Source organism: Gigantopelta aegis, chromosome 14 (assembly GCF_016097555.1).
Source record: "Gigantopelta aegis isolate Gae_Host chromosome 14, Gae_host_genome, whole genome shotgun sequence".
Lineage (NCBI taxonomy): Eukaryota > Metazoa > Mollusca > Gastropoda > Neomphalida > Peltospiridae > Gigantopelta > Gigantopelta aegis.
Genome location: NC_054712.1, coordinates 17,862,230 through 17,883,312, shown reverse-complemented (window position 1 = coordinate 17,883,312; position 21,083 = coordinate 17,862,230). Strand labels below are relative to the sequence as shown.

At 36.9% G+C, this 21,083-nt stretch overlaps 2 protein-coding genes across 2 annotated transcripts in view; both read left to right on the top strand.

Moving 5' to 3' along the window:
• Positions 1 to 3,143: 3,143 nt before the first annotated feature.
• LOC121387960 (zinc finger CCHC domain-containing protein 2-like) overlaps positions 3,144 to 21,083 on the top strand; it is a 43,069-nt gene continuing 25,129 nt past the window's right edge. Inside the window, exons 1-6 of the mRNA XM_041519142.1 lie at positions 3,144 to 3,739; positions 8,792 to 8,876; positions 11,195 to 11,265; positions 11,762 to 11,833; positions 14,055 to 14,115; positions 15,006 to 15,072. Coding sequence (XP_041375076.1) covers positions 3,254 to 3,739; positions 8,792 to 8,876; positions 11,195 to 11,265; positions 11,762 to 11,833; positions 14,055 to 14,115; positions 15,006 to 15,072 — 842 coding nt within the window. The 5' untranslated portion in view covers positions 3,144 to 3,253. The remainder of the gene's footprint in view (positions 3,740 to 8,791; positions 8,877 to 11,194; positions 11,266 to 11,761; positions 11,834 to 14,054; positions 14,116 to 15,005; positions 15,073 to 21,083) is intronic.
• On the top strand, positions 17,614 to 19,434 carry LOC121387962. Its single transcript, XM_041519144.1, has one exon. The coding sequence runs from the start codon at positions 17,712 to 17,714 to the stop codon at positions 18,522 to 18,524; it is 813 nt and encodes a 270-aa protein (XP_041375078.1). The 5' UTR covers positions 17,614 to 17,711; the 3' UTR covers positions 18,525 to 19,434.

Here is a 21,083-nt window from a genome sequence, read left to right as displayed (position 1 = left end):
TTCGCTAGATACTGTGTTGTAACACGTCCTGTGTGCGCTCGGGCGTTGTCTTGCTGAAATGTGTGCATATCCGAATGACGTGATTTTGCTATTCGTTATCCCTGTAGTAAATGGCATTCATTCTGCCACGGCAAACATGGAGTGCTGTTCGGTGATGATAACTGATCCCGTCCCACACCATGACACTCCCTCCACCCCATCAATCCGTCTGGACACGGCAGTCATTGTGGTAACGTTCTCCACGCCTACGCCAGACTCGCAACCGACCATCAGCATTCCTTAAATGGAAACATGATTCGTCAGAGAATAGCACACCATGCCAACGTTGTAATCTCCAGTTACGATACCTTCCTGTCAAACGTCGGCGCTCATTTCGATGTCGATCAGTCAGGATAGGTCCAACAGATGGTCATTGAGCACGCAGCCCAGCAGAGCGAAGGCGGCGACGCACAGTGTCTGCTTTGATAACCCTTTGTCGACCTTGAACAGTTGGTGCAGTCCTGGCAGCTGGCAGCGTTCGATCACGAATACGGAGGCGAACAATATGGCGATCTTGTCGTGGTGTCGTAACACGTCGTTGGCCCGAACGTGGATGGTCCCTGGTGGTTCCTGTCCGCTGCTATCTCCTGTGGACTACTCGAAATGCCGACTTGAAGCATGCTTAAGGCACGTTCACGTACCTCAGCTGTCAAACTTGCCATCACTTGTTTAACGTTCCCTCAAAGACTACTTCATAAATGAAAGTGGCTTCTCGGAGACCATCTTCTATAGCAACAATCAGCTTGATTTGCACATTCAATTTACATTTTTCATGCTATGCATGCAATATGTTGTGTTTTGGTGTTGTGTTTCAATGCGTGTTCAGGCAGTGGTTTTTGTAAGTTATTCGTCGTCATGCATGGTCTATAAGGTAGTACGGTACTTATTCATTGATATTTTTAATGCTGATATACGCCCCATTCACATTTGTTATCATCAACTGGTGGTGCGTTTTCAATGCTGTTCAGTATATTTCTAGGCTATAATGTAACAGGCGGCAAGCATATGGAAAAATTATTTTTGTAAAATAGAATTAAATCAAAGTGCAGGGCCGTAGCTAGCGGGGGGAGGGGGGGGGGGACACGAGGGGCAGTTGCCCCCGCCCCCCCCCCAAAAAAAAAAATCCGGAAAAAAATATATAAACTTCTCTTCTTATCCATTTAAGGAATTTTAGACTATTAACTACTCAGTTGCCCCCCCCCCCCCAAAAAAAAACAAAAAAAAAACACAAAAAAAAAAAACAACAACAACAACAACAAAACAACGGTCCTGAAGTGTTCTTCCTTGTACAGGTACTCAAGTCCTGTGAACGGACACGAGTCTTGCTAGATTTGGCCCGTGTCCGAGTACTCGTGAAGATCCTACATGTAACAAATATTTTGTTTGTACTTCATATATTTTTAGGTAAGAATTCTCGAGAAAACACATTTCAGTTTTGATATGATCAAGTTTAGTGTGCAAATATTATATGTGGGATTGATTTGTAGTTATTTATCACGAAATGTCAAATGTAGTTTAAATAAAATATATATGGCGCCTGATACTTTGACAAAACACATTGATTGGTACACGTCATGAGCAGAGCCTGCAAATCCGTGGTTTCATGAAAAAAACAATGGAAATCGTGTTAATGTATGCACAGCTTTTTTTTACCAACACAACAATTTATTATACGCACAAAGATAAAATATGGCATTGCATACAACAGAAGCCGAGTGTAGTTAATGTGGTAGAGCGCACACCTGAGGTGCGATGAGTTGTAAAATCGATCATTTCCACGCCCACCTCCCTCCCCCAAATTAGTACCATGATATGTGATATCCCGTCTTTAAAAAGGCGCTTACCAGACCAGATTCAGAAAACATAGACCTATGTAAAAACTTGTGAAAAAGGCAACCCAATGAAGATTTCAAAAAAGAAAGGAAGGAAATGGTTTATTTAATGACGCACTCAACACATTTTATTTACGGTTATATGGCGTCAGACATATGGTTAAGGACCACACAGATGTAGAGAGGAAACCCGCTGTCACCATTTTATGGGCTACTCCTTTCGATTAGCAGCAAGGGATTTGTTATATGCACCTTCCCACAGACAGGATAGACACGGCCTTTATTACATCAGTTGTGGAGCACTGGCTGGAACGAGAAATAGCCCATTGGGGCCACAGACGAGGGTCGATCCTAACCCGACCACGCATCAAGCGAGCGCTTTACCACTGGGCTACGTTCCGCCCCAAAACAAATTTCAAAAAGAAAAAAAAAAGAAGAAGAAAAGAAGAGCAAGATACACTTACATATGTAACAGTTTCCTTGTCACTGTTTGGTAAGAGTAACTTATGTATCAGCAACTTATATACTCTCTCACATTCTAGACCAAGTGTTGACATAAAATATATGTATTAAACTCCGAAGTTATTAAGAAAGATGTGTGACCGTGCATTTGGCGTCCAAAATGTCGAATTGGCCGTTTTCAACACTTAGTGCGCTCTAGTCCTATCTTTAATTACTTTTTTTTTTTAAAGTATATGGCTACAGGACATTCGATCTAAAATAACTTCTTTTTTTTAAATAATATTAGTTCTGATACAAATTAAATGACTTACTTAAGAAACCAAATGGCAAAATGAGGTATGAACTGAATAAGGATCAAAATGATCAAAGTACATTTGAAATATTTGACTGCGTGATGTAGGATTAAAGATTTAATTGCACTTTGTGGAAAATATGTACTATAATTATGGTTCATATATATAAAAACTTAGAGATCAATTTTTCGCCTATTTAAATAATAATAATAGTCTAATAAAACAAGGCACTTTACATTTCGTTCAAATAAGACGATATTTGATACTAACTTAAAGTTTGCCTCTTCATGTATGTCATAATTACAACGTTACACAACTGTGAAACAAAAATATAATCATTGAATGACAATAAATTTATTTAGTTTATATATTACTTTCGAGTATATAATAATTTTATATTAATGAAGTCCATTGGGATCTGGCTAATGAAAAGGTACTCCAATGCTTATGGAGGAAAATAAGAAAAAACATATATGCTTCCTTTAACAAGTGCCCGGATGTATTATTGCTTTTTCTCCTTTTCGAAGAATTCATGGCGACTTTCGTTTGCAAAATATTTCAGGAATGAATCACTTATAGTGGCTGTTGCTAGGGGGTGGTGGTGTCAAGAAGGGATTTCGTTGTACGATGATTTGCAAGGAAGAATTATGTGAATTGTTTAAGAATCTTAGCCCTTATAAGAGGATCGATTACATGTGTAGTCTGCTACATATGTGCCTCCCACTGGAAGTGCGATTTATCGGGTCGGTTCTAGAAGAATATGGCCGGAAAGACTATTATTACCTCCGAGATGCTGAAATAAAAGCAAACACGCCCCATGAAGTGTCAAGACTTACTGAGTTGGGGGAGAACGCAATATATGCAGGATTAAATGTGTATTTATGTCTCTTGCATTCTTCAAATTTCCCTTGTTCCAAATTGATTTTTGAAATTCTTGACACCTGTTTACGACGAGCATTTGACTTTTCCAAGTCTTCAAATCCAAAAGAGCATGAGAAACTTCTCTTGGCTTTATCACTTGCAGTACACCATCCTGCTTTCTCTTTTTATCAAAAGACTATACTGTATGACTATTATGCCAAACTGGAATTGCAGATCAGGGAATTGGATACGGTATGATTAATTATCATTAACATAAGACAGTTCTTTTGATATCATGGTACTTAATACTTTTAATGCTATACTTTATAACATCTTTTGATTCTTTGCAACTATATGAATAATTAGCCTGTTAGACGAACTAACTTTTTAATTTTTACTTTAATCAAAGTTGCAGAAACATTCACGGGACCTGGTGCCATCAAAGATGTCTGTTTACATTTGCCAATCGCCACTCACTTCAAACAAAAAAACATGACTATTGATCCACGTTCAGTGTTCGAGATTAACGGTATCCCGATATCCCGGGGATACCAGAATTTAATTTTGGATACCAGACTTCAAGCACCCAGTATCCCGTTGGGATACCATATAATACTAACTTCTCAGGTGGGATACCAGATTTTGAATTGTTAGTATCCAACTGGGATACTGCCCACAAATTTTAATCTCGAACACTGACGTTAAATAGTATTTTCAAACATAGAATCACAAAGATAACATAAAAACTAAATATATACCTAAAATATGCTTGTGTTGTGGTTCAAGCCTGGAAATAAATGGCTGGTTACAGGCGCTGTCCGGTACAAATTTGTCATTTGTCAAGCTTTGACAGTCACAAACTTAATATTAGTTGGTCTGAAGTATTTCTGTTTTGAAGTAGTCCGAAACTAATGTAGAAAGAAATTCACTTAATCAAGTTAACGTACACCTTGCACATTGCACGTTTTAAAATGGATATATTATAAAATAGTTTTTTTGACCATATCATGCAGTGCTTATACACATGCTTACGGGACTGAACATTGCTAGAACGCCTTAGCGTTTGCCCGAAAATGGCATTTCCCACTTCTATTAATTAATAGACCCGAACAAGCCCAATGGTCTGATGTGTTCCAAATTACTCAAGTTGACAACATATCTTTAAACACGAAAATTTAACTCTGTAATCTAAACAGTGGATAAATAATATAGTGTGATTGTGTTTATTTAATGTAGTGGGCGGGACGTAGCCCAGTAGTAAAGTGCTCACTTGATGCGCAGTCGGTCTGGGATCGATCTCCGTTGGTGGGCCCATCAAGCTATTTCTTGTTTCAACCAGTGCACCATGACTGGTATATCAAAGGCTGTGGTGTGTGCTGTCCTGTCTATGGGATAGTGCACATAAAAGATCTTTTACTACTAATTAAAAATGAGTAGCTCATGAAGTGGCAAAAGCGGGTTTCCTCTCTCAGTATGTGTCTGGTCCTTAACCATATACATGTCTGATGCCATATAACCGTACTGGGTGCAATTTGTTTTGAAAATTTTGATTAGCAGTTTTTCCTACTGGATGGAGAATTGAATAGCAACTACTGGAATTTAATTTGCACTTTTATAAAATGAATAAAAAACAATCTTTTCAATAAAATTGCAACCCGAAAATAATATGCTTTCGATCGATGAACGAAGTCAGCCTTAATTAGGGTGTTGATTTTTCTCTAATGAAAATTAACAATTCTTAAACAGGATATAAACATTATCAATATGTATTTTACCGGAATGTTATTTGCTGAGACAATTCAAATGCTGTTAGTTTTAATGTAGGTTATAAGGTTATAGCCGCTTACAAATTAGGTTACCCTGATGACGTACAACTAGTAGGCCTACGTCACTGTTCTTGTCAAAACATTGAACATCCTCCATGTATTCGATAGTATTTTCTATTTGAAGTACTGGCACACGTGTGAATGTTGTAAATCGTGATTTTTCAAAAAGCCAACCTCCACGCGTGCACTACAATACAAATATCAATTTGGCTATAAACAAACATGCAAGATTTTGCATCACTTTTTGCGATGTGAACCCGGTCATCTTGCAGCCTGCTGTAAATAAAATGTGTGGAGTGCATTGTTAAATAAAACATTTCCTTCGTGTTACAGTGTAAGTGCTTTTTAAAAATTTACATGTGTTTCGTGCTGCAAATTGTTTTTAGCCACTTGTACATTTTATTAGCCATTTTTGGTAAAACTTTAGCCAGTGGCTATTTTGCCTACCGATAACATGATCCCTGCTGTACATACACATGTAGGTGTATATGTAAGAAATCTAAACCTCCCTATTATTTAACAAAAGACTTGCAACATACATACACATATGTGTATTCATCTATGCCAATATTGGTGTCAAATACTTTAGATTCTTCCGATACAATTAACATGTATTTTTATGTTATTGGGTTTTTTTACTATTCTTTGATCAGTTATAACTAAATTATGTGCTACATTTGTTACCAGACTGGAAAATAAAAATAAAGACACATCACTTTAATCCTGTATTCTCAAGATCAACTGTATTTATTATATAATTTATAAGATTACACGTATATTATGTATTTATGCAAAATGGTAATGTTGTATTTATAAACATTACATTTGGTAGATCAGTCTGCAAATAATAGAGTTGAAATTTGTGGTTACTGTTTTTATCGATGCCATTCGGGTAACTTTGGCAATTTCTGTAGTATAAGGTATGTGTATGTTTGTTTATTATTGATTACCAAAAATTGTAATCAATTAGTTGGAATTTGGATTTTACCAACTCAACTTGCATATAATTCTATTAGTATTGGGAATCAGTTGAAATTTCATTGTGACCTACTTTCAGTTTAGAATTACATGTAAATAAACAGGTACCTGTATGTAAAAAGGATTTTAATTGTAAGGACCCTGCACCTACATGTATTATCGTGTTCACTGAGTTCAACCCTACGAATAGTAAATTTTTCCTTTAATTATTATTTAATGTACTGATGAAAACAAACAAGTACACTCGATCAACACTGTTCGTACGGGACAGCTGCACATTTTTGAAGTCATAGAATTTGCAAATGTAATTTTCCAGGCCTTATAAGTCATGGAATTTTCATTTGGGTCATGGAAAAATAAAAATTTATTTTCAGTTTTTTAAATTATAATTAATCATTATTATATACTAAATAGTAGTGTGCTTAAGTGTAGCTTCTTGCACACAATTTTTTTTTTTTTTTATCTAATCATACTCATTTATGACGATCAACAACATGCGGGACTAGCTCTGCCAACTGCGAATTTTATTTTAATTTGGCGAAAAAAATTAAAGTAATAATTGATGTTTTGTTGAAAAATAACTGGGTTTTGCTCACCCAGAGCTAGCCCTGAACATGGTCTGTTGTTTTGAAAAAAAGAAATGTTTTATTTAACGACGCACTCAACACATTTTATTTACGGTTATATGGTGTCAGACATATGGTTATGGACCACACAGGTTTTGAGAGGAAACCCGCTGTCGCCACTATATGGGTTACTCTTCCGATTAGCAGCAAGGGGTCTTTTATTTGCACTTCCCACAGGCAGGATAGCACAAACCATGGCCTTTGATGAACCAGTTATGGATCACTGGTCGGTGCAAGTGGTTTACACTTATCGATTGAGCCCTGTGTTGTTTTGATGCCTAGATGTACTTATAAATAACATCTGTTATGATCAAGACTATTTGCCACCAGCTGAAGTCTAAACTAAACCATAAACTACCTACAATGATTGTACATTATAGTTTACAAAGTTAATATCAATATTTAGAAAATACATGTATTAATTGTTTTACAAATTTATAATTAAATCGTTCTCTATATTTACTATAGAGTTGATCGATAACCTCATGAATTCAAAATGACATCTTTCCATCCAGTGCACCACGACTGGTATATCAAAGGCCGTGGTATGTACTACCCTGTCTGGGATGGTGCATATAAAAGATTTCTTGCTGCTAATTGAAAAGAATAGGCCATGAAGTGGCGACAGCGGGTTTCCTTCCTCAATATCTGTGTGGTCCTTAACCAGGGCTACCTCTGCCAATTGTGAATTTCAGGAACAATTGGCGAATTTTATTTCGATTTGGTGAAAACATTTCATGTTATAATTGGTATTTTGTTGAAAAATAACAGTGGAGTTTGCATATTTAAAGATAATTTGGTGAATTATTTTGCTCACCCAGAGTTAGCCCTGCTTAGCCATATGTCTGACGCCATATAACTGTAAATAAAATGTGTTGATCTACTAATACATATATTACAATGTATCATCACTTTTCTGGGAAACAAGACTGTTTTGTAAGGATAAAGTACCTTTAAAAGATTCATGTTAGTGTTAGTCTTAATACTCATCAATTATTGACCGTCATTGAGGGCAATATCATGTTTTATGAGTCAAGAAATTTATATTGACCAAGGTCAATATCAATTTCTTCTGTCCATAAAACATGATATTGCCCGAAATGTGGTCAATAATTGTTTTATTACATAATGTCATCCATAAGATTCGTGCATTCCTGCTTTGTTTATCAGAATCGAAATATGCCAACTTTTATAATGTCCCGCAATGCTTTAAAACTGATGGGATTTAATGACGTCATGTAATCCTATGACGTATGACATGCAGAGGAATGTGGAAATAAACAGTTGAAACATTACCAAGAAAAAAATCAAATTCAAGACATTATAACCAGCGAGAGTGTCAAAATCATTTTAATATCAAAATAAAACACATAATGTGATAAATCTGAACGTACATTTATACTGAACAGTTACTGATTACCTCCAAATGCATTTAAAAAATTTGTAACATAAAATCCTGAGAGTGCCGATTCCAACTGCATTTTGATGTATCATGTACGTTTCTAAATCTGCGAGCTATTCTATACGCAATTTGATGATTACTGACCTTGTTTTGTTGTATTTGCGGAATTAAACTCAGTATGACTAAAGATGTTATCTTTTTGTTGAAGGACATCAAAGCATTTTGTCACAAGTTTATGCTTGTTTATATTAGAATTAGCAGTTGACATTGCATTATGTTATCTACTCATTAATTGGATAGAATTTGGTCTCATCTTTATTTTCACTGGTCAGGGCAATATCACTTTTGATGAACCGGTAGGACCGTCTCAGGGCAGTATTATTATTTACGGAAGGACTTGTTTTTGGCCAATAAGAATACAGATATATTTTCATTATGCAATAATTTTATGTATATGGTTTTTGTTTTTCAGCATGCCAAGCCTGATAATGACAACACCAATTTCAATGAGGACTCCGCTCATGTCGGCCCAAAGGAACCAGTCGCAACTAATAAAGGTATTTAATGCTTGAAACTACTTTTACACATTATGCAATATCCTTTTATTATACGTTAAAAAAAGCAAAATCGTCTACAACATTAATTAGCATATGTTTTAAAAGCCAGCTAGAGATTGGTTTATGAAAAATACATACATATATGCACATACCATTCTTAGTTGGAATATTAACAAAATCACAATATTTACTGCCATTAAGTTACATGTATGAATATATATATAATATAACAATGTATGTATGTGGGTCGACCGGATCTAGGGACGGTCACGTGTTGGGATCCATGTTGGTAACGGTGTCTGGAGGATGGTGCTGGGAAACATGGAATGCCCTGGAAACGGCAGGTCTGGATTCCCGCATGCGGCTATAGTCGGCCGATGTGTGCGCCTGGCACCGCCCGCCCATTGTTGTCGGAGCTGGCACCGGAGGCGTCGGTCCAACTCGAAGATGCTCAATTGGGTTACAATCCGGTTGTGACGATGGCCAAGAAGGACATTAATGTTGTTGTTCGGGGAAATTGGCCACTTCCAGGGTGTATGAGATGCGCCCACACCATGGGGGACACTACCCCCGCTCGAAATCTGTCCACTTCCTGCACGCGTTTGCGCTTAACGTTCACCACGAAGCATACACAAAGGGGCGTGACGTAGCCCAGTGGTAAAGCGTTTACTTGATGCACGGTCGATCTTTGGTTCGATCCACGTCAGTGGACCCATTGGGTTATTTCTTGTTCCAGCCAGTGCTCCACAACTGGTGTAACAAAAGCCATGGTATGTACTATCCTGTATAAAAGATCCCTTGCTGCTAAAAGATTAGCCCATGTAGTGGCGACAGCAGGTTTCTCTCCCAATATCTTTGTTGTCCGTAACCATATGTCTTGACATCATATAACCGTAAATAAAATGTGTTGAGTGCGTCATTAAATAAAATATTTCCTTCCTTTCTTCCTTGTACTTCACACCTGCTTAGTGCAAACAAGCCACGTGATTATCTGAATGAAATTTCAAGAGATTAGCTTTGTTTTATTTTCTCATTTAAGAAAGGGGATTTATTATTAAAATTTAAATAATTACTTTGAATAATCAAGGCTTTAGATCGCCTTAATTTGGGCACAACAGGTTTTTTTTGTCTGTTCTGAGTTCTCCGAGGTCTTGTTAGGATAGTAATGTTAGTAACAGCTGATATAGAGTTGTAGATAGTCGAAAATGCATTTCAAGTTGTTTTAATCTAATTCAAGCTCACCGTTTCAGTGGTGCTGAGGTGAAATGTTCTGAGGGCAGCTTGTTTGTACTTTATTTGTTCTTGCTTATTTTGGGCAAACATATTTTGGGCACATTTATTGCCTTGACGTTTGTGCAGTCTAAAGTCCTGATAATTTAACAATCAAAATTAAGAATGCATGCCCAGTTTTCAGGAAAATATTAAAAAAAATTATGGTTAAAATAACATCAGTATATTAATCTTTATTGCTGTTTGGGGCGGGACGTAACTAAGTGGCACAGCGCTCGCCTGATGCACGATCGAGGATCGATCCCCGTCGGTAGGCCCATTGAGCTATTTCTCGTTCCAGCCAGTGTTCCACATCTGGTGTAACAAAGGCTGTGGTGTGTACTATCCTGTCTGTTGGATGGTGTATGTAAAAGATACCTTGCTGCTAATCACAAAGAGTAGCCCATGAAGTGGCGACAGCGGGTTTTCTCTCTCAATCAGGGCCGTAGCTAGCGGGGGGGGGGGGGGGGGGGGGGGGGGGCAACTCCGGAAAGCATTATAGAAACTTAACCGTTTACGGAGTTTAAGACTATTAACTACTCAGTTGCCGCCGCTGCCCCACCCCCAAAACAAAAAATCCTAGCTACGGCCCTGTCGATGTGTGTGGTCCTCAATCATACGTCCGACGCCATATAACTGTAAATAAAATCTGTTGAATGTGTCGTTAAATAAAACATTTCATTTTTTTTTAATTGCAGTTTAGTTTATGTACTGGTACATTCAATTAATTTACATTATCTTACCAAAGATCATGTGGTCTCTTGAATATCCCTAATACAAATCTAAAATTCAATGTATCTTTCACTGCATTTTTAGGTGATCAGTTCAGCGAATAAATTATATACTTGATAGGCTTATAGATTATCTAAAAACTGCTCCTGGAGCCAAAATGAAAGAATTGAATTTTCCATCACCCTAAGACATTTTATTTTGAGCTCTGTTTGAGCTTTAAAAGCAGTTCAAACATTGTATAAAAATATATAGAATTCTTTTGACACAACCACATGTGTTAGTTACTATTAACATCTGATTGTTTTTGTTCTTGACAGTTGTTATTAGCGACCTAGACATAAGAGACATTAAGAAGCGTTCAGAGAGGAAGGCCGAATTCAAAATTCAAGTGAGTATTCAGCTTGTAACTAATGAAGGTATAAGCAAAACATTTCGCCATATTATCTCTATATAATAAAAAAAAAAGCAAAACCCAAGGTATTTTCCAACAAAATATCAATTATTACATGAAATTTCTTCACCAATTGTTCCTAAAATTCGCAATTGCCGAATTTGGCAAGTGGCAGACCTAGCCCTATATATGGTATTCATTTGGACAGAGTTATTTATAACCATGTAAATTACATTTTTTATTAATTTGATTTCAAAAAGAAAGAAAAAAGATTTTAAAGATTTATATTGATCATGCATTTTTTATTTCAATTTTTTTAATTATTATTATTATCATTTTAAATAATTAAACATTGTTTGTTACATGCATTAATGTGAACATATCTATGTATGTGCATGAACAAATCCAAAACAATTTATGGTGGGTGTGACATCCAATTCTGAAAAATGTCTGTTAGATAATTTTCATGTGTTTTTTTAATAATCTGTTACAGGTTACCTGGTCAAATAATGAGCAATTTGAAATAACCAAAACATCACGAGAACTGATGGATTTTCAAATAAAGGTATGCATAATACATGGTACAATAGTGTTTATATGTATGTTTTAAATTATGAGATGACTATTTTGTATTTGACCATTTGTGGACATTAATGCTGGTTTTTCCTGTTGCAAATTGAGTTTTATCGATAATACATAGCGGAGATGGTAAAACAGATATTTGCGACTGTATAACCAGCATGGACGTCTGCAAATAGTCAAATACAACATAGTTATCCCCATTCTAATTCAATAAATGCATTTTTTAATATATGTTTTTTAAATAACAATTTTTTCAGAATGAACGCAGCGTTAACAAAAACTTGTTCACTATGATTGTGCTTTAAGTCATCTGCCTTATAAAATAATTATAGTGCAAACAAATTAAAATACACATTTTTACATGTAATACAAAAGTTGCTCCTAATTTCATTTTTGAATTTTATTGTTTTATTAACAACAATGCCAACCATTATTACCAATTTTACTTATTCCAAATATTCACTACGACAACTGGTGTTCAATAACGAAGATTCATAATTCGGCATGGTTGCCGTTACTTACTAAGTTACTTCTGCATTCCTGTCATCGTTGCACACTTGATGACACACAGCATTTACATCATCAAATTTAAAAGAACATGCATTTTGCTTCAGAAAAGATTCATTGGTAAAATTTTAAAAGTACTTACAAGCATCTAAACATCTTATGAGAAGTAGCGTATGAATATGTAAATAGGTACTTGGGGAATCCCCCATCACGTTGATGTTGGTTTTACAGCCGCAAATGGATTTAATTAGCCAATCAAATTGTGTATTATATGCAGAGTGAATTAGAATTATTATTTTACACCTTTCAAAATTTGAGTAGTATAAATATAAAGATTATTATGTCTCGTTTCTCAGTTGGTGAGGACAACATATGCTACATGATGTCACCAATGAGTCAGTTGTTACAGGCATCCTAGTCATGATGTTTCCACAAACTCTCGAGTCACTTATTTACATTTCTTACACACCTGTTGGTGAGAACATCATTGACTATTTTTGATAACACATACTTGTTAACACATATACCCGTTAACATTTTAAATATTTTAAATGGCTACTCCTAGGTGATGACCAGGTCACCAGTGCCATACTATCCAATGAAGAAAAAAAAAGAACGGTCGAATCAATCACTCCGTGATGTACAAGATAACCTGAAATAGATTTTTCTGTGACGCACAAGTTGAACTATAAGCACAAGGGTCGTAAATAGGTTTTTGTGGCATTTAAATGTAGTTTAAAATAGGTTTTTTTCAGTATATGTGAAAAATAGAATACAACATTCATGTCTGTTAGATACCATTTATCTTACAACTTGTTTAAAAACATATCCAACTCGCTTTCATTCATTTGATACGTAAAACAACTCGTACGGTAAATGGTATCTAACGGCCACTCATGTAGTATTCTCTTTGTATACCACTTAGAATTCAATATATTTTTGGTGTCATCATCATATCCATATGTTTGATAATACTACACAATAGCCATGTGACCTTTTTCTGTAAGACCGGCGTCGTGGTTAGGCCATCGGTCTACAGGCTGGTAGGTATTGAGTTCGGATATCAGTCGAGGTATGGGATTTTTAATCCAGATACTGACTCCAAACCCTGAGTGATTGCCCCGCAATGCTCCTGCCTATGGGAAGCACAAATAAAAGATCCCTTGCTGCCTGTCATAAAAGAGTAGCCTATGTGGCGACAGCGGGTTTCCTCTAACAAACAGTGTCAGAATGACCATATGTTTGACGTCCAATAGCCGATAATAAGATAAAAAATCAATGTGCTCCAGTGGCGTCGTTAAATAAAACAAACTTTACTTTTTTTCTATAAGCTCCAGGTACAGCTAAAGGTTCTGGGTCTGAAACTTCACAAATGGTTCAGACATAAAATTGGTCATTAATCTAGATTTACAAAATCAGAAAAAGTGGCGTAACCCTTCTCAGAACGGGAGTTTGATAAATTATTCTGTCTAGAACTGATTTTCTATGTAACTTTTAAACGGCTTCTTCGACTCTTCCTAATTTCTGTCATCACGAATAAACATATTTTTAATCAAATCTAAAAATATGTAGCTTTTCTGTATTATATGTTGGAGCACTGGGTATGCATCTTTCCAGCATAAAAACTCTGTATTTCCATCTGTCATAAGCTTCTAATCAAAGGAGATTTTGTCAAACATTTCTGTTTATTAATACAGCTCAAGAAGTTGTTTCCAAATGAGGTAGATGTGCGTGGCTGGAAAATTCCATATCTGCATGGTGAGTTTTCAATTTCAAAGTGGTCTTCTCTTATTGGTGTTTGACTGTAGGCCTATAAAAATAGTTTGATGACTTGACTATTATTATTATTAAAAGCATATATCAGTCTGTGATATTATGTGTCTTGGCCTGTTTTTTTAAAATTACAATTGTAATTTAGCTCAGCTGTTATTGTATATGTATGCTATTAACAGACACACTAAGAGTTTGACGTTGAATTGAACAAATACCTCTCTTTTTTCATTTGATATACACATTGCAAGAATTATGTGTTATTGTTGTAAAATGTAGGACTTCTATAATGTAAATTCTGTAGAAAATTACGTTTACATTTTCCAAGGATATTAAAATTTTTTTTATAGTATCAACAACTTACATTATGATATATTTTAAATTGGCGAACTGTCCTCATTTGTATATACATAAATACCATAAATATACTATGTATTACATCATGCAGGTGGTCAACAATGGCCAAAACTGTGTATAGAAAGTATTGCGGAGTTATATGACAAAAAACACAAGCACATTGTTTTAGCAGCAAGCCGAGGTGAAAACTCATGTACCATGTGTTGTTTTAAATAATTAAAAGGAAATTGTGAAGAGAAAGTACTGCACTTGGCAGTCACTCGCAGTTTTTGCAGTACTTTGTTGCTCGCAAAGCTTTCTAGATTTACAGGATATGATAAAATGTCTGTTCAAATTATTAAAGACAAAGAATTCTGTATTGCAATTCTTAAGTGTGAAAAAGAAAATAAATTGAGCAACTTAAATCAAACAGTTATTGTGTTCTTTTATGAGATATGGTTAAATTAGAAGTCATTTAAGTATTAAAGGGATATTTATTTTTACATGCTGCTTAACATTTACTATGTTTATTTTTTCGACAGGCAACACTTACCAAACATATCGGGATGAGAGGGAGAATCCAATGTACACATTACAACAGTATTTTAGGTAAGTAATTCATATCACAGTAGAATTTCAAACCTGTATTGGTGTAATGTCTGGAGTACTAAATCAATTTTATTGGTTTAGATACGTATCCAGAAATCAAAATCATATGGCGAAAATCACATTCAAGACGATCGGGGAATGGCAAGAAATGTTTACTGCATATGACACTGACACGGAGTGACATCAGAGTCATTTCTTTACACAATTGTTGGTGAGAACACCATGCGTTATTTTTGGTTACACATGGTTGTTAACACATGTACGTGTTAACAATTTCAAGACATACGACTGGCTGCTCCTAGGTGATGACCAGGTCACTAGTGCCATACAACCAGTGAAAAACTACACAATGGAAATTGATTATATTGTGACGTATAGTTAACCTGACATTCATGTGTCTGTGATGCGTAAGTCAGCTACAAGTGCAACGGCTGCAAATAACTTTTAGTTGAAAAAGATGTTAAAATTTGCTTAAAACCTGTTTTTTGAGGATTTGTAAGACATAGAATAATACATTCATGTCCATTAGACACCATTTATCTCACAACTCGTTTAAAAACGCAACAAACTTGCTTTCGTTCATTAGATAAATTTTAAAACACTCATTGTGAGATAAATAGTATCTAACAGTGCATTTTCCAGCAAATATGATTCTTTGTCTACTGAGCACTTTTGTTCAGATTGCCATGACCAGTGCTTGCTTCTATTTTGACCCAGTGGTAAAGCACTCGCTCGATGCGCAGTCAGTTTGCGATCAATCCCCATCGATGGTTCTATTTTGCTCCACAACTGGTGTAACAAAGACCGTGGTATGTACTATCCTGTTTGTGGGATGGTGCATATAAAAGATCCCTTGTTGCTAATCGAAAAAAGTAGCTCATGAAGTGGCGACAGCGGGTTTTTTCTCTCTATATCTGTGTGGTCCTTAACCATATGTCTGATGCCATATTATAACCATAATTAAATGTGTTGAGTGTGTTGTTAAATAAAACATTTCCTTCCTTCCTTCTGTGTTTCTCCCAGTCTTAGTATAGGCTCTTACCTACACCAGTAAACATGCTGACTGGAGGCTCCAAAAATATCGGGGGAACTGGAACCATTTACATGATGAACCCTGGTTTTCAAGGAAGTTCTTGCATCATGGTTATGGGCTCCAGTTGAAGTGCAGTTCTCCACTGAATGAATCATCAAGGGAGGTTGTGACAGTCGCAGCATTGTCTTACAGGATGCTATTAACAAGTTTAGCACAGAAGGATTCAGGGCTGCCAACCATTACGATTTATGCGGAATCATTATGATTTTCCATCTCTTATTACGCTGTAATCTGAAAGATTACGGCATATCTGCGTTTTCCTGGGGTTTTCGGGGTTTTTTTTGTAATAACCTACCACCCCTACAATTAACATAAATTGGACTCCCCCAACTAGCTGCAAATGCGGACAGAAGTTTTTTTGCACGCGCAACGCACTTCGGGATAGACGTAGCTTGTGAAAAGATGTCGAAAAATCGTGAAAGATCAGAACCATATGAACTGTGCAAAGCTCAGAAAAAGCCAAAAGTAGTACAGAAGTATAAACAGGACTACAGCAACGAGTGGCCTGTTTTGAAGGCCAGTTCTATTAGTAATACTAGTGCATTTTGCACTTTATGTGGTGTTTATTTTTCTGTTGCCCATGGCGGGAAAAATGATTGCCAAAGGCCAGGACATCGTTGAGGCCAGCGATAAAACAATTCATAAACAAATATCTGGATATTTTACACAGCAAAAGGACACTACAACAATACAAGCTGAAGTCTTGTTCACCGAGTTTTTGATTGAGCACAATCTACCAATCGCTGTTGCCGATCATGCTGGCCCACTCTTCCGTGCTATGTTTCCCGATTCGGAGATCGCCAAAAAGTATGGAAGTGGTCGCACAAAGACAGGCGTGCTGATAGAAACGCTAGCCGCTGACGATTCAAATGACATTGCCAACCAGATGCGAAATAAGCCTTTCATTGTAGCGACGGATGGATCCAATGACATGGACAACACGAAGCTGTATCCCGTGACTGTTCGGTAGGTAATAAAAATGAATTGTACAACAAAAAATGGCGGCAAACAATGATTGTATTTCATTTTATATATCTTTTTTAATGCATATAACTTGCTACGCCCAATCTCCAGGGTTATTGAAACAAATAAAAAGTAAACATTATTCGAAGTAACTATTGGTGCAGTAGTTTTTACTTTTAATATAAACTAAGTTTAACATGGCGCGATCAGTCTGGAAATCAGTCATAAATGTCAATCTTGTTGTTTATGTAAGGCAACTTGGTTGGTATTGGCATTAGTAAAATAAAGAATTAGCTGTCCAAGTTGCATGTTAGTTATATCAAGTAATTAACACTATGCGTGCGCATTTGCTACTTGGCCTACAAATTTATGGAGGGTACTAAAACAATGTGAATTTGCCCGTTTTATATTTTATTAGAAAAATGTCATTTATTTCGGTGGTATTTTGTTTAAAGGCTTTATTTATTTATTGTTCAGTATATGTTGCAGATACTTCGATCGCAACTTGGGTCGTGTTGTTTGTGTACTACTCAACCTGCTCGAATGCTCACAGGATTCGACTGGCCGTAACATCTTCGAGCTAATGGACAAAGAGCTACAGCGTCGTGAGTTATCGTGGCAGAACTGCCTGAGTTTCGGTGCAGACAACGCATCTGTCATGCAGGGGAAACATCAGGGTGTTGCGCACTATCTGCATAAAGAGCATAGTGATATGTATATTCTCGGTTGTCCCTGCCATCTTATGCACTTGGCAGCACAGAAAGCCTGCAGCAAGCTGCCAGCATCACTGGATGAGCTGCTAGTTGATATCTTTTATTACCTTGATAAAAGCAGCAAACGTAAACAGTCTCTCCAATGTTTTCAGCTGTTGAATGGAAAGGAAACGAGAAAGATCTTAAAGCACGTCAGCACGCGCTGGCTATCACTAGGCCAAGCAATAACAAGACTGCTCGATCAATGGGAGGCAGTCACCAACTTTTTCGAGTCCGAGCTCGACAAATCGAGGCCGAAAAAGAACAGAACTGCTCTGCATCCGACCAGTGCTGCAGCAAAGGCTACATCAACATCAAAGATTCGATCACACACTCACAGTTCTGCATCCAAGGCTTCTTCATCCACTTCACCCATAAAACAAAAGAAAGACTTTGATTTGACCTCGTTTCTGTTTCGACAAAATGAAGTAGCTAAAATCGCGAAAGACGCAAGTGATAAAAAAAGAGAGAAAGCCAAGGCTAAAGAGTTGCACACACAACTCTCCCCGTCGGTAGGGCTGATCAAGCCAGTCAACAAAGTGGAGAAGGTGCAGCAGCTGATGTCAAATCCACACGTAAAGCTGTATGCACTATTTTTGAAAGCTGTTCTGCCCATATTTGACATGGCCAATCAGGCATTATAAAAGGATGAGCCAGTGATACACCTACTGCACAACACTCTCACTGATCAATTAAAGGATGTTTTGACGCGTTTTGTTGTGCCAAATGTGATCTGTCAGAATCAAAATGCCCTACACAAGGTGCCATATGCAGACGGTAGCTCCCAAGTGCATGATGCTGATCTGTTCATTGGTACAGATACTATGTCATTCATCAATCAGCATAAATCGCAGTTAGACACAAAATCATTCTATGCATCCGTGAGAACATTCTATGTGACAGCAGCAACATACATGGCAAAGAACTTCCCATATGATGACCCAGTCCTGGTAAATGTCTGTGTAGCAAACATAGAGAGGCAGAATGCCAGTTGGGAATCTCTCTGGTACTTCATGAATTGGTGGAAGTGCTTGTTGCCAGCAGACCAGTCAATGGATCAGCTGCAGACGGAATTCATCAGGTGGCGAGTAAGCACTTTCTCTGACAGCATTCTGACAGCCTGGAATGATGTGGCCTGGGGGCTGATTCAGCAGTTGAAAGATGTCAATGGACAGCCAAAGTTCGCTATGCTTTGCTCTGTGATGCTGGGCATTTTGGTTCTGTTCCACAGCAATGCTGACTGTGAAAGGATTTTTTCATTTGTCACCAAAACGAAGACTACCTTCCGACCAAGCATGTCCACCAAAACGCTAAGCAGCTTGAAGGTACACAAAGTGTCCCTCAATGCCAGAGGAACAAAATGTTTTCAACAGAAGCATTCTGGAGCTTTTCTGGCTACGGCCAAAAGTGCCACGTACAAAAAAAACTCCACGAAAAATAAACGTTTTGCCGTTAAACAGTAATATAATACAATGCGTATTGAGGATTGTGGTGTTAATCTGGTGAAGTTGATGATGTACATAGTATGCTTGTAATAATAAATAAAAAGTATTAGTTTAAGCGTTGTTTTACAGTTTATTTGAAAATGCACCCCATGGTTAATAAATAATTATTGTTGGGTTTATATGACGGGTCACAATTCACGCGAAAATTATTACTCTTTCCCGTTTTTAAATGTTGGCAGCTATGAGGATTCCTTTCGGGAAAGGCCCATTGATATCATCTGTTGCATCCAAAATTAATAAAGCAGAACCTTGGATAATTCACAATTTTGCACTTTTCATTGGCCGTTTTTTCTTCGGGCATCAAAATAAGCCTAGTGTCTGGTAACCTGTGCCATTATCATTTCTTCATCAACACGCTCATACTTTTTTAATTCATTCATGTAACTGTTCTCGTACTGATGATTTATAGTTAGGTTGTGGTGTTTTTGTTCAGAACTTTGTGGAGAATGAAGTACCGTTCTTGACCTGAATGACTCTTCTCGATATATTTGATGCGGGGGCACAACGTAGCCCAGTGGTAAAGCTCTTGCTTGATGCACGGCCAGTTTGGGATTGATCCCCATTGGGCTATTTCTCGTTCCAGCCAGTGCACCACGACTGGTGTATCAAAGACCATGGTATGTGCTATCCTGAGTATCAGATGGTGCATATAAAAGACCCCTCGCTGTATGTGGAAAAATCTAGCGGCCTTCCTCTCTAAGACTATGTCAGAATTGCCAAACGTTTGACATCCAATAGCCAATGATTAATAAATCAATGTCCTCTAGTGGTGTCATTAAACAAAACAAACATAACTTTATTTTGATGCCAGTTCTTGAATACCCTCAGTTTCCAGAATATGATGAACACCTAGCTGGCGGATTAATTATCATCTCTCACTCTTGAGGATGCTTTGAAATTACGCTGATTGGTATAAGTTCCTTAGTTTCATCTGTTGGGGTAATCCATTTGTCAGTGGATGGTATTTCAGTTCAGAGCTTCAGTAGGCCCATGTTTCATCTCAATATGTTAGTAAAAAACACATGAATAGTCGAAATAATGTTTTCAAATTATTTACTTTACTTACTTTTTGGAGGGCAGGACGTAGCCCATTGGTAAAGCGCTCGCTTGATGCGCGGTGAGTTTGGTATCGACCCCCATTGGTGGGCCCATTGGGTCATTTCTCGATCCAGCCAGTGCACTACAACTGGTACATCAAAGGCTGTGTTATGTGCTATCCTGTCTATGGGATGGTATATATAAAAGATCCCTTGCTGCTAATTGAAAAGAGTAGCCCATGAAGTGGCAACAGCGGATTTCCTCACTCAATATCTGTGTGGTCCTTAACCAGATGTCCAACACCATATAACCGTAAATATAATGTGTTGAGTGCGTCGTTAAACAAAACATTTCCTTCCTTCCTTTTGTTACTTTATTAAATAGAATAGTGCTTTGTGATAGTTATGTAATCAGTGTGTTTTGAAATGGTTTTGTTCGCTTAGTTTGAAAATGAATGTATAGGTGAGTGAAAGTCTTTTAACACTGCTAATTAATACATTTTATAAAATCTTTTAACCACAGGTCCTGTGGGTGGATGTATGGTGACACAGAACTCTTTTAAAATGCTTATAAACACAGTTGCTATACAATATTTACATTGTTTATTTTAATCACACCGTATTATAAATTGGACTGGCCTCAGTGGTGTTGTGGTTAAGC

Bases quoted from the DNA above. Each gene is read 5' to 3' on its own strand.
- LOC121387962 (XM_041519144.1), top strand. From the start codon at position 17,712: ATGGACAAAGAGCTACAGCGTCGTGAGTTATCGTGGCAGAACTGCCTG.